Source organism: Lasioglossum baleicum, chromosome 11 (assembly GCF_051020765.1).
Source record: "Lasioglossum baleicum chromosome 11, iyLasBale1, whole genome shotgun sequence".
NCBI lineage: Eukaryota > Metazoa > Arthropoda > Insecta > Hymenoptera > Halictidae > Lasioglossum > Lasioglossum baleicum.
Window position 1 is genome coordinate 17,494,304 of NC_134939.1, and position 14,716 is coordinate 17,509,019.

The 14,716-nt window shown below is 46.2% G+C and overlaps 1 protein-coding gene across 21 annotated transcripts in view; it reads left to right on the forward strand.

Annotated features, from left to right (window-relative positions):
• Ten-m (teneurin transmembrane protein Ten-m) overlaps positions 1-14,716 on the forward strand; it is a 534,210-nt gene that overhangs the window by 406,165 nt on the left and 113,329 nt on the right. For 2 of the 21 annotated variants that reach the window (XM_076433912.1, XM_076433914.1), the window contains exon 2: positions 4,397-4,510. The exons of 18 other annotated variants lie outside the window; for them this stretch is intronic. In XM_076433912.1, the coding sequence (XP_076290027.1) occupies positions 4,397-4,510 (114 nt within the window). Of the gene's footprint in view, positions 1-4,396; positions 4,511-14,716 lie in introns of those variants that run through there. One more of the 21 variants, XM_076433920.1, reaches the window with a different exon arrangement.

The following is a 14,716-nucleotide window of genomic DNA, read 5'->3' on the forward strand; positions in this document are numbered from 1 at the left end:
CTCTTTACATATCCCCGTTTCCTTTGTTTACAAAAATAGCTGATTTGCATGAAATTATACGATGTATCATATAAACGTGTTACGTATTTATTTAAAGCGAGCTTGAAAATGTATTTTTATCGAGCCGAAGATCTGGAATTAATATGAGCTCGTGTTAAAATTAATTTTCATATATAGGTACATATAGGCTATAGGTGTACACTTTAGCTTCGTGATACTGCGACTTCTCAACAGACTATAGCAGTTTGCCCACATTCGTCATCTGGGTAGATGAAGTAATCTTGGAACACTATCAATATACATATGTAGTCTAAGGTTCGAACCTTTACCGTACCACACAATTTATCCATTCGTGTAAGTTCCGGCGGCAAGTTGCTGAACTATTAAGTAGCTTTACGACGAAAACAATCTCGGGAGGGAAATTCAAAGCGGAACGGCGATGATTTTCCCTCGAGTAGGCGACAATCCCGGGAATCAATGTAAATCTGAAAACCGGCCCGACTCGAAGGCGTTAAACGCGATCGCGAGCGAAAATTGAGGGGGGTTGTTCATGGGGGGAGGTTTTAGATCAGGCGTACTACGCCCCCTACGTTCCAGCGACAGAAGTTTCGTCGAGCCCGTTGAAGCTCGTGTTCGAGCGAGGAAACTTCGCCAGCACGCTCGTCGAACGTAAGAGCCATGAGTGACGCGTAATTACTCGCATCCGAATAGCAGACAACTGGGATTGAAGGGTACCAGGGCTCGGAGTGACAGAGCATGTCAAAGTTAAGCGCACGGTAGAAAAAGATCGTGACACTAATTGCTCGAAAATATATAGACGATTCTGACGGCGCCTCACGGAAAATCCTCTCACCTCGCACCTCTGCCCCCGGACCAAACGATCTCTCTCTCTCTCTCTCTCTCTCTCTCTCTCTCTCTCCGCCTCCATCTAGCTCTCGTCTTGTACACAACGGCCTGACGAAGACGATCTCCGCCACAGATTTTTCTGATAATCAACCCTGTTGAAGCCGCGATTTTCCTGGCTGTCCTTCTTCCGATCGCGAAAATATTCGCGAATTTACAGATTCCCGGGAAAATTATTTATCTGGTGCGCTTTAATCGCTTCTTTTATCAATTTTGATTGAATCATTTTATTTGACTCTGTTCTCCATTCTCAATTTTGTGACAATGGTTTCGAATGCACAGAGTTAATTTACATCAGAACCGCAATTTATCCAAATTAGTGAGGAAGGAGTGCCTTCGACCAATTAAAGATGCTCGGTATATTACAGCCAGGCGTGCCTGATGTTTATAGATCGCGTCAGCTGTCGGGTTCGCGAAACTATGAATTTTTCGAGGGCGGAAGGGCTTGAAAGGGCGCAAGCGGAGCGAACGTCGCGAGACAGTTCGTCCGTGAGGGAGGCGGCGCGGCGGCTGCGTGACAGCGATTTACTCGACATCTCTGCCCCGAACTTTACTCTTTCCAACGAGAGAGAGAGAGGGTGGTGTCCTCCCTCTACCCCTCGACAAGGTAGTTTTCAACGTTTCTCTTTCTCGCGTTTTGTTACACGGGAACCCGTTTATGCAGAGCAACCCGTTGCCGTAGGTCGTAACCTTCCGGCGTATCGGGCTAAGCAGACCGTACAGCAGACGGTTACAGCTGCACATCGTCTGCCGACAGCGCTCGGCGATTTCCGTTCTGACGATTAATTGCGGCGAAACGGCTGCGTCTCCGGGGAAATTGCGAAATCCTGCCACCTCCGACACCTGAAATTTCTTTGTTCGAGTCGAACGATGACAAAGAATTATTATAGGGTGATAAACACGTAAAGACAGCACTGATTCTTCTTATTGTTAGCGGAAAATTTTCTGCAAACATTGCCATTATTTCGAGTTTCGTCCAGCTAGCGGGCTCGTTACGACCACTGCGAGACGGTAATTAGAAGCCGGGACTGTGCGGTCTCGTGATTTGGGAAAGTTCTCTATTGGAATATTTTTGGAGTGGGCCTCGAAGCAATAACAGTGATCGCGGGGGCGAGGTATTCCTCGATCCCTTCCTAGGAGAAAGAGGAGGAAACGCACCGGTTAACAGGGCGAAAGCTTACCTTCTCAAGAGTCGAGAGAATACCGCAGACCGGCGCTTATTAAACCGCCCCTAATTATATTTCAATATACGCTGCCGAACGCGGAGTATCAGGAAAGGAGATTGGTTGGAACGAGAAAGGATGGCGGTGCTGGGTTCGTGGCAGTGGGTTGGCGGAAACGACGCTAAGGGATCCTAGGACCTGGCTTCCACTCTGCAACCCCTCTCGACCACGTTGGTTACTCTTGAGCAAGGAGATGAATTTGCTGCTCGTCGATCCCTCCGTCTCATCACATCCTCTGCTCTAATTAATAGCTTCGTCATAGATTACCGCCCCAGTATTAAAATACCGTTCGCTCCTTGCAGAAATATTGCTGACCCTGCTAACATTCTCCCGTTTCAAGAGCCGAACACCGAAATTTTCCTTAATTTCCTCGAATCGTTCTTCCCCTATCTCGTTTACATAACTGTGAATTAACACTTTTCGCGAATATATTCTCTTCTACAGATTTATTTAAGAAACATTTAACGACACAGATACTGGGAAGTTTAGATTCATGAGTGATAATCTCTTAATCTTGCTGCGCTTTACACATCCTTACACAACCGGATTTTATTTCGCTTAATGTATCACTGTGTGTAAACCTTACTGCTAGAATTTTATTTAAAATTGTCTAGAGGTAGTTAAAATCGTAAGAATGTGGTTAGTCATCTTATTAGCCGAAATGTTTCGCGTTAACGAGTATTGATGAAATTCCAGTAGCCTAATTTCGGGATACGGTCGACGCCCGATCGAGTTAATAGTCGCGAAAATAGGCAAGAACAATGTGAACAAGGGAAACATCGATAGCGGTGTCAGGCTGGTGTTTTGAGTTATTTGATCCGCTCTCTTCCCATCACGGATCAAGTCGACTGCCCCTATTATCCGTGGAAAACCTTCACCCCTCTCATCAACCGTTTCACACCTACCCCTTTCACCTTTACTGGCCTCGAAATATCGATCGCTTTAGGCATCGACTCGCTCCCGGCGTGTGCGTGTATACCTCGTACGTGTAGGATGGACTCTGACACCATCTTGTCGACCTTAATGGCCGTGATTACGGACGGACGATACCATTAAGGGCTACCAATCTTGCTACTAGACTTCCCGACCTCTTGATCATCAATCGGACAAAGAAATCGTTTGTTTTCCTCCTTCGTTATCTCTCGACAACATCAATCTACTCTACTGAACCATTTAAGTCCTCCCAATTAATTATATTTAAAAGGATTTCGAAGGATTCAGGAAAAAACAAAATTCTATAATGTTCACCAGCCTGTGCAGTCTAGAAAAAAATCCGATTCCAACGTAATTTCGTGCTCGCAATATTTGACGAGCGCGTGTTCCATAAATCGCGGCTGGCCGCGCCCCGAATAAATGGCGGCGCGCGATTTCGAAAATATTGCGCTATTTTTCCGAAGGTCGAGACGCGCCGCGCCACGCCGCGCCGCGCCGCACCGGCGAAATATTCGCAAAAACACGCAACAGCAGAGCAGCAGGTGCGCAGACGATGAAAATCGGCGGGCACAGCTGCGTTTAACGCGTGATGGATCGCGCTACACGTTCCGCGGGCCGCTCTTTTACTAGCTCCCAACGATTGCTCGCACTTGTAGCAGATTTTCGAACTGCAACCCGACGCCGCCGCGCCGCGCCGCGCCGTTTGTACCGAAAGTAACTTCGGAAGATTTCCCCTTTGCTATTTGGGATCTAGTTTCGAGGGCGGCGCGCGCGTACTCGATTTTGTTTCACCAGTACTGTGATAACTGTGTCCGTAAAACCTTTAAAACTGTTTTCGAATCGGACCATTTGAACCACGGATACTCAAAGTATTTCTGTCCCGAATATATCGCGTTCGACCAGCAGTAAAATTCTGGTTTATTCGTTTTTCTTAGGTCGTGCCGATCTCGTTTTTTTCAAAAACAAATATTTACTCTGAACCCAAAAAAAGAATTTCGTAAATTAAACATATTAGGACGTGTCGTTTTGGCGGCTCCCGCGACCCCGAACTCGTTTGATTCGTTTATGAACGATTCTTTGAAGAGGATAGTAATAGAAACACGGAGGAGAACGATTGTTCGAGTTATAATACGGTCGAAAAATCGTCGGATTAACGTTTCGGTGATGGTGGAGAGCCCCGGTGTTCCGTCGAGATGGAGCATTATTGCGAATTATCGTCCGCCGTGATTTTCTACGCTGTCAGCCCGCTCCATTTTGTTTCCATACGATGCCACGGTCGGAAGTGTGATTACTTATCAGCGATAACCGGAACCACTTGACACAAATGTTCGTTACAGTCATTACGTTTCGATGGGGTCGCTCGAATCGATACTGGCCGAAGCCAAGCAGCACGATGGAACAGAGTAGAACAGAACAGAACAGAACAACCAACCATCCACCTATTCCGCCAGGTAAATAGCTAGATTAAGTGATAGGGAAATAACGCGGACACAATGGGCATTGATTATAGCGCGACGAACAGCTGATATTACCCTGTCGATAATATTCAAATAACAGCGTAAATATAATCCCCTTGAAAATGACACGCAGCAATTTTCGTTGTCTCCGCCATCTGCATAGTTCTATCGTACCCTAAACGTTCCGATACGAATGATCTAATCTTCCGCGAAATGGATCCTACGCTCTACGTCGCGTAATGGCTCGCTATAATGGCTGCATGCTTAAATGGCCGCTTTCTCCGCGTCTCCCATCAAAGTGATTAATTAATCTCGCGAAGGTATCAATTTATACACTTCGTGTACATCTCTTAGGAAATTATTAATCAGTCCGTGTAAACAAGTTGATCGGGCAGTGATCCAATTCTCCCCTCGCACATCCAACTTTTTCAATTCTCTTCCACGATCGCAGTAAATCAACGAAAATTTTCGCTAAAATGTGTCGTTGTCTCTTTCATTGCAATAAATTCTACCGCAGCTTATCGTCTCGGAACTCGGTCTCTCGTGAGAATGTATTTCTACCTCTATCAATAAATGTTCCCTCTGTTATTTTGTTTTCTAGATGTGTACTTCAATTTCGCGTACCTCCACAGACTTATTTCTAACAGAAGACAGTACACGTTGTTTCAATGAATAAATGGTGTACACAGAGTCGATCAGACGATATTTTATTTAGAAAAGCTACTATCATTTTCCAGCAAATCCAGCAATACCGTTCCTCTTTTCCTGGCATCGCTAAATTATTCCAACAGTCCTTCCTCGTCTGAACGACTTCTGAATCATTCGGTTCATAAATGCTTGTCTACTTAAATGAGACGTTACTTAAATAGGTTAATAGGCTGTTCGTTAAGCTCTCGATTAAGTATACATGTGTCAGACCCGTTTTAATCGATCGTGTGACGAGACCACCTGGGAGCAGCAAAAGTTTTTTCGTCTACTGTTCTGAAATGTTTGGTTCTGATTCTCTCTGTTCTCCTATATTATCGTTCTGGAACGAATTAACCGCGTAAGTTGGGGAATTAGGTAGGGGGGGGGGGGGGTGACAATTATTCATAACTCTTTCGGAACCTCGATTTCACCCGGTATCTCTAGCCGATCCTCTCGATGGATTACCGCGATTTCGGGCTACAAATGATTCATCTTCTAATTGCATGACGGGCCACCCTCCGAGCCCGGCACAATCAAAACTCGACTCGGTCATTAATCATTCCGACCACCCTCGTCTTTCATGCTGTAGGTGCAAAAATACCTCGGCGTCGTGTCGTGTCGCTCCGAGTGGCAAGCGGAGAAACGAGCATGAGACAATGCCGGGGAATGTTGTTGTAGACGGTTTTTCTTTTCTACCGGCCTAATTCTTCCTTTCATTAAAGGAATAATTAATCACGGCCGACCCCGACTTCCCTTTCGCGTCGCTACAGCTCCAGGGAGGAACACAGCCCTGCAAAAAAATTGAAAACAGTGGGCGACAGTTTTTCACGAGCCGGAAGTGTACGCCGCCGCGTCGCGTTCGTCGATGAAAAATCGACGAGGACGGAGGACAGAGGACAGAGGTGCCGAGAGAGATTGATAGCGAACTTGTTCGCGAAGATGTTGCTCCGAGGAGATCGAGATCGTAGGATAAAAGGCCTTGGAAAAATCTTAATCGAGTTTTAATGTGAGATGTAATTAAAATTTTATCTCCCGCCGGTTTCTGGGTCATCGGCGCCATTAAAGACGGTCGCGGAGGGTCCTTTAAATTGTTGATCATTTTATTCACCACCGATTAAATCGAGAATTCAGTTGAAGTCGTTCTTATTTTATTTATAAATTCAGGGAGCTAACAATTCGGAATTTTCTTTCAATGAGAGCGATTAAATCGTGTAAATCGCAGCGAACAATTTGTTTGACTCGACGCTCGGCGAAAGCAGCTTCGGCTTAATGAAAGACAATAATAGAAGGGGGCTGCTCGACGCAACAGCGCGCGAGTTATCCCCGTTTTTAAGGAACAGCTCCCGGCTGGGTAAACTCGGAAAGTTGAGGGACGAATCAAATCGAGATCTCGAGCCTTACACCCGTGCAGCAATTCAGTTTAATTAATCTCGCCGGCTCCAGTAAGTTGAAGTCATCTCTTAATTAACCGACGACAATGCTCGCTTAATTGTCTTATGTGTTATAATTAGCGTGCCTCCCGCGACGATTACCACGAAGAGATTTTCCCGGAGTCGTTCGCCGAGCAGTAAAAGACGCGAGACGTCGAAACAAAATCACCGACTCTGTTTTGCAATAGTCGGACGACCGAGAGAGAGATTCCGGGCGACCCTTGTCGCAATAAAGTCGCAAATTATGCTGGCAGACATGAAAGCATCCCTTCACGCAAAATATTAATTAGTGGAAGCGCGAAAGTCCGATTCCCACGATTTCTATCCGTGATTGCAGTAGTTCATTTTCAAATTCAATCTGAATCAGATTCTAACAATTGGATAAATTTATAAATTTCATCGGAATTGATTGTTAAAAAAAAAGTTTAAACATGAGATGTTTGCGAAACGATTTTCATGCTTATCTGGTTACTAAATAAATTATTTCGGGAACCATTAGTCTCTGTAAACATTCTGGAACAAGAACATATGGAAGATATACATATCTATTTCCGAATATGACTTCTTCTCAGCTAGATCGGGAATTTGCCCACTGTTGCAGCGGTGGCGTTTACGGACAGCGGTAGCTAACTTGCTAGGCTACTCGAGGTGTAGAAGTAGAAGTAGAATCGGACCGAAGGTCGTAGGGCTCGCGGAATCACGTAACTGGTGGAACGGATAACGGACGGTAAGCCGTGCAGCCAGACAACGATCGATCTTCGACCTCTTCTGCGAAGTGTTTTCCGACGTCAAGTCGTCAAGACAATGATGCCGCTTGATCCCGACTCTCCCCGGGGACGACGTACTCTATACGTATTATACATACATATTCGCGAAACGGGGCGAGGCGAGGCATGGAGAGCGAGCTTTCATTGCCTGCTGCGATCTCGAGATAAACAATCGACGGCATTGTAAGGGGCGGGGGGGGGGGGGGAGGGGGGACACGGACCGCGTTGACACGCGTTCCCGCGCGTGTGCTCCGCCCGTCTTCGCTTTTTCCCTCTTCTTTCTGCGGCGAGGCGTTCTTTGCAGTCATACGAAAGAGCGGCGCACAGTGCTCGTCTTGTTTCGGTCCAGCTGGTCGCGATTCAAACGCCCGTCGCTCCACTTGCGAAAAAAGAGGTGCATCCCGACGGACAATTGCGATCGAGTTACGCCGATGCACCCCGCCGATGCACTGACCAACGGTTCATTCTTTCAGAATCCGACTTTGCAGCGCCACTTGTTCGGGAATCTTTTGCTGTTAGATGACTTTGGTCTGGGAGCTAGATCGAGATCACGAGGAGCTGCATAGTAACCGTACTACTTATTTATAAATCGTTCGTCCAACAACCAGCCTCTTCCCGAGCACATCCGTTCCGCGGCGGTAACGAAAAAACGTAGTCAAGCAGATAGCTAATCGTTGATCCAAAGTTCCCGGGGCGCGCTGTACATACTTTTATCATGCGATATACATACATAGCTGGTTCCCGGGCACAACAAAGCGCGTCCATTATTCCCGGGGCATATCGCTTCCATTCGCGATTCGCGAGCGCGCGGAACGCAAAGTCCACTTATAACTTCCGCGGAGGTTCGCTAACGAGTGCACTAGTAACTAATCAATTTCGCTGCGCTCTCTCTCTCTCTCTCTCTCTCTCTCTCTTCCTCTCTCAGTGTCGTGCTCATTTTTTCTGAAGCTCTCGCGACGCCACAGAGAAAATGCGCATGCATTGGACAAACAGGCAGAGACAGACGGACAGACAGACACGAAACGAGAGAAAGAAAGAGATAGACGGGGGAAAAAAGAGAAAGAGAGAGAGAGAGAGACGGTAATTCCCGCGCTACGTAACCAACTATCCGCAGGGTGCGGAGGGGTGGATTCGAATGCTGGGCCAGGCGGCTGATCCTCCACGGATAAAGGGTTGCTCGCGGATGATGTAGTGCCATGTTTATTGCGTCCTATTTGCTCCTCCGCCATCAACGTAGCCGCAATAGCGCAAGCCAGACAGCGCTGGCTGGCTGGCTGGCTGGCTGCTGGTGCCGCCGTTCGTTGCTGGTGTGCGTCCCTCGTCGTCTTTCTCTGTTTGCTCGACTCTGTCTCTGTGCGTGTAGGACAGTGTACCTGCAAGGACAGCGTACGTGTTCCACAGTCGACGACACTCTCGTGTGCAGGAGCGCGCGCGCGCGCGCGAGCCCAGCCTCTGTGTTCTCCCGTCTGCAACGCTGAGCTGGCTCAACTCTTGCTCTACAGAAACTAATTACAACGAAGCCCGGCTTGTTGGCCGAGAGAGTGCAATGTTTTCGTTCTTGTGCCCGGCTACGCTGTCCGTTTCACCGCGTCCGTTTCAACCCACATGCACACACACACACACACGTACACATCCTCTCCGCAGACAACCCTTCGGAATCGGCGACGATACGACCATCTCTACCAATCCCAACTTCAATGCGCGAATCCTCGCTGCTCTGCCCTGAAAAAACCAACGAGCTTTTTGAACGTTCCTGCCCCCGGAACGACGACAAAGCGGAAGTATGGAATCCGGAATTGCACGACGCGCTGCTGTCCCGCTACCTTTTCGAGATCCTCCGCCCAGGTCATTATTATCATTGTGTCGCCCGTGGCCTATGCTATCGCTGCGGTATCGCCGACCGCGTTGCAATCTTGCTGACCGCCGGTCAAAAATCGAGGCTCCCACTAATTCCGCTTTATCGCGGAACTCTCTCTCTCTCTCTCTCTCTCAGATTATTTTCTCGACGTTTATTCGATTCTCCAGCCTCGAAGTACTCGACAAGTCCTGTTTTTTACGTTCACGAGGCGTAATTTGCATTATTCGGCAGTGTGTCATCCAAGCTTTGCGAAAAACGCATCAATCCGCAGGAGCCTCTAATGCCTGCTAATCCGTCCCTTCGAAACGGCACGGTATCCACAGTCTCGGTGCGCGAATATTCAGATGGACTGTCAATCGAGCGTCACGGAACCATGCAATCGAGCTTGTCAATTTTTCCGCGTGACAGCGTATTGTCGGACCGAGCAGGTAAATATTCAGGTGGTCCGGCGGCATTGTATTTGGGTTAGAACGCGGCCGATACATAGAAATATCGTCGCTCGAGTCCACTCGAGCTATATCTGCATCGCCCGCGGCGAAAACCCTTCAGCGAACGATCCTAGGTGGCCCAGTAGCACTAATTACGAGCGCCATGCCGCAAACACAACTCTCATCGCGCAACCCCCGTTTGTTTCTGCTCCCCTTCCCTTTTTCTCTCCACTGTCTTTCAGTTTATCCCCGGTCTTCCTTCGTCCGTGTACTGGCAATCGAGGCAACGTCGAGCAGCCGAAACTTTCCCCACCAACTTCGAAAATCGTCCTCCGGCTCGATACAAGCGTCCGATCAACACCCTGGGGACCCTTCGGGGGCCTGCACCGTGGGGAACACGTGTGACCCGAATACTGAAGAGCCAATCAGCCTTACGAAAGTTGCTACACTCGCCCGTTCTTCCCTCTTAATTACGCGGAAACCTCCTGAATTTATACTCCAACTTCCGAGCCTTTCTCGGATGCCTTCCTGCTCTCTTATGGATTCCATTCCGCGGGGATGAGTCTTCCGAGGATCAAATTAGAGGCCAGAGTCATTTTCTACCTGATTGCAACAAACCGCAGCGAGATAGAAATTTATTTTCTCATGCTGCAAGTAGATAAGGACGGTCGTGATCAGACACAGACGGATACCTGCTCCACACTTCCATCCAATTTTCCTCAAAAACGTAGCCACGTATCAAAAAATTTTATTCCTCTCCAAATCAATTTGTTTACGAAAACTGATCAATCACGCTTTCCCAGACACTAATCCATAATGTTTGCAGGAAAATATTTATTTTCACGTCGCACAGGCGATGCTCCGACAGTTCAATATCTAATTAAAGCATATAAGGTCCGCTCCGAATTCTGCTCCACGTGTCACTCGTAGATTAACATTAATTAACATATTCGACAAATGTCGTCGGAAGTAGAGGCCGCATATTTCTGCTCGTTAATTCTAATTCGAGTCGTCGTACGATTTCGAGCAGAGTGGGAATAATGTTTCCATAATAAAACAACGCAACGAAGCCGTCGATCGACGCGCTGATTGCTGAAATGGAAATTCATCGAAATTTCGATTCGTTAACAGTAATTAACAGCGCTCCGTTCCTGTGCCTCGTTCTCGCAGAGGCAATTCTCGTTTGCTATCGTAAACGAACCGAATCTATCCATGTAAATTTTTCTTAGGTTTCTCCGAAATATGTTCTCTGTTTCACATGGTATTACTACTAATTTCGATGATTGCGTCCTTTGACCGGCGTGGTTTCTTCAATGGCGCGTAAACAAAGCACAATGGAGTATTCCTCGATTGTTGAGCTAAATCCGAGGCATTGTTGCAAAATCGCGGGAAATGAACCGGTAACGAAACGATGGCACAAACGGACCCGGCAATGCAAACTTTCCGTCACGCGAATTTAAACGTGAAATTTAGTCGTGCGGGCAGACAGTCGGCGCGGTTTTCAATCGGCCAGTATCCATCAATCATCGAACCTCCTCGTTTTTCCTCTCCTCTCGGCTCTCTCTCTCTCTCTCTCTCTCTCTCATTCTCTCTTTTATTTTCCCCCGTCCTCGCTTCCCAGGATTTTTTGTTCACTATTTCCCAACCCTCTCATTTCCATCCACGGCGCCACGAGAATTTTCACGATTTCGCCCGCGCTTCTGTTCGCGTTTCCTATCCTCTAATTTCTACGCAAAAATGTATCATGCAAACGAGGCTGATTAGTAGCCGCGACTTACTCGTGTTACCGCCTTTTTCCTTTACCATTTGAAAGCTTCTCGCGCCCATAACGACGCCGTACTTCGAGCCGAATCATAAATAATTTTCATCTCCGTCCCGTGTTTGCATCACTTCATTATAATCCACTTTCCGCGATATTGCTCGTTAACGCTAAATTTAATAGGCGTCATTCGACTCTGGAATCTGCTAATCGTATTCGCACAATTTTTTTGTTCATTCCATCTCTGTGCAGTATAAAATAATTCGTTTATCTCCCTTCGCTTTTTTTCACTTCACTCTGTCCTCCGTTCATTCGAAAACTTCTATTTGAATAATACAAGTTGAAATTCGGTGGAATATTGGCTCCAGAATTTTTATATCCATTCGCTGAACGGTGCAAAACAATTTTTAGCTTCCATTCGTCGGTTAGCTGAAACGTTTTATCTGAACAATGAATTTTAAATTTGATTAAATATTAGAGCTTGAATTTTCGTTTCCGTTCATCGATTAATACTGCTCTTGATACCGCGAAGCGTTTGGTTACAAACTGGCCCTGTTGAAATTGCTACAATATTTTTCTAGCACAGCGGTTTCCAACTTTTATGCTGCTACGACTCCCCGAAAAAAATTTCTTGTCCACGCCTCCCTACCTTTTATAGCTTTAATAGATATAAAATAATGTAGGAACGTTTTAAAAACTGTAAAGTTTTATTTGTTTGTAGATATTATCCCAGGTTGAAAACCGCTGTTCTAAAGTATAAAATTGCGAATGGAAAATCGCCTCGCGATCTCTACCGTGTAACGATCGCCGGAAAATGAACGAGATTAATTCTAGAACGGCAATTTTTCTCTGTATCGTACTGAACAATTTTCCTCCCCGTCTTTCGCTTATTCGGAGCATTTCCTCCGAACAAAGCAAAGCGTATCTTTTTCGAGGGACGTCCGGGGTTCGCGAAACTGCGGAACAATATTTGCGATACACGTGTTATCGCGGCGTTATAAGCGCCCCCAGAGCCACGTGGACCTGCGGACGACACTGACGAATTTTTGCTCGCGATCCTTTGCATGCTTTACCGAAAAGAGAAGGACAGGATGAGAAATGAAGGATGCGCAGAGGGGTGGACATCCCCTAGCCGTTCTCCTGGGGGCCTCCCTAACAAAGCGGCCGACAGATAATTCCCCGTCTGCTGCAACGTCATTAAGTTCTTCTTATTGCGCGAGTTACACCAACCCCGCACACGCATTCGTGCCATCGGAGGGGGTCGACGACGTATCAGGGAAAACCCTCCTGCGCCATTTGTAACTCATCGATCAACGATGAGAAACGGGGAGAAAGAATACCGGGGCGTCTACACTTCCGCGAACACGGATTTCCTTCGTAATCGAATTTGTTCTCGATTATTGGCCACCGGAAACTCACCGTTTCCACCACGACGACCCCCGCAGAGAACGCACGGTGTCGATATACTATTTACGCTCGCGCCGCGCCGATAACAATGAAACACATGCGTGATTCCGTGGGAAAACAACACGTGCACACCCTCATTAGAATCACCGACTCAGATTCGACATCGAACAATCGATAACCTACGGTAAACCTCCAAACATTATTCTTACTTCCTCCAAACCCTTGTCATAGCTAGAATTTCTGTCACGCGTTAATGGTTCCCTTAAACTTCAAGATTTTATCGCTTTTAATGACTTTCAACAGTCACGGATATCGTAAATATCATTTTTATCGACATTTTGCTTCGCAGCACGTTGTATATTTAACGATTCGGATAAATGTTAAGTCGAGGATCCGGTTCTACGTGAAAAACTGCATTGGAAACGCGGAATAAAATGTTTCTATACGACTTTCGCTCTCGAGATAATCGATTTTGAGTGTTCACACGCGGAAGTAGACAAGTACAGCCATGGTCAGACCCAGACCTGATACCACCAGCTTTATATTAATGATCTTTTTAAATTGTGCAATTTTTTAATCAGTGGAAGGAGCATTTCTGTAGAACATGCTCGACGAATGTTCGCCTTTGAAGGATTGCAGTGCTTTGATCATGAGGAACAGACGAGCGGGGGATCGAATTTTGTTAATTTTGTACAGAAATGATGCGGGCCGATGTAATTTCTGTACATTCGAAAACGAACCGCATATAAGAGAATTAATGACCAAACGTATCGCGCGAGGCTGTGTTATAAAATAGGTTTTAATTTTGTAATTACGCGGTTCAATTATTGCCGTGCATTCGGTTCGAAATGGAAGGGCCCGAAATTTCGATATCAATCAGCGAACGAGGTGCGCTACGCTGTTGGGCTGTCTGGCTCTCTTTTGCTCATTCTGTCTCTCTCTCTCTCTCTCTCTCTCTCTCTCTCTCTCTCTCTCTCTCTCTCTCTCGGCATCGCGCGCGTGTATGTGTGTACGCAGACGCGAAGATTTTTACAAGTTTAAATATTTGATGACGGCGAAAAATTTGTAGATATTTAAACGAAAAATCCCCGAGGCCGCGCGCCCGCGCGTTTAACTCTGTCTGATGATACTCCCGGCTTTCAAATTGGAATGTACTACGTTATTCAATTCACCAGGGATAACGCTGGCCTGATGAAAAAAGTGGTTGAAATTAAAATTTTTGGCAAAGGGCTGCCGACTGAAAAGGGAAAATCGTGATGGATTCCATATCGTTATGAAAAGAGTACCAGCGCGGCGCCGGGTACAAAAGTGCTCTTCAAAAGTAATTCTTCGCGTAACTGAAAAATCCACTATTTTCCCTTCTCCGGAAGAACCGACTTTTATTTCATCCTACCTGCCACCCGTATAGATTCCATTTAAACAAACACAGCATTGTTCCTCCGAGCATTATCTTGTTCTCTAATCGGATGTGTAACCTTTTACGAGTTGACATTTAAAATTACAATTTGTCATTCTAGTTTGATGAAATTGTGTCTAGATTTCACAGGAAAAAATATATGAATAGATTGCACTTTGTGGCTGAACGAATGAAAAATTCCACAGAAATAATAACTGAAATAATTCTCGAAGGGCCGCAGCAACCAAAAATCAGGGATACAAACCAACTTTCAACGTTCTGTGCCTGCTATGTTTCGAGATTTTTTTAATCTCTAGAATTGATTGTACTTTATAACTCAATACATCTATTGTTTAAGTATCATATTACATCTAGTAAGAATCAGCTTTGTAAGAGCCAACTTTCCAAAAATTCCAAGACAAATCAATCAATGCTTTCACATATCCTGAATGGAGAAAGTGTAATGAT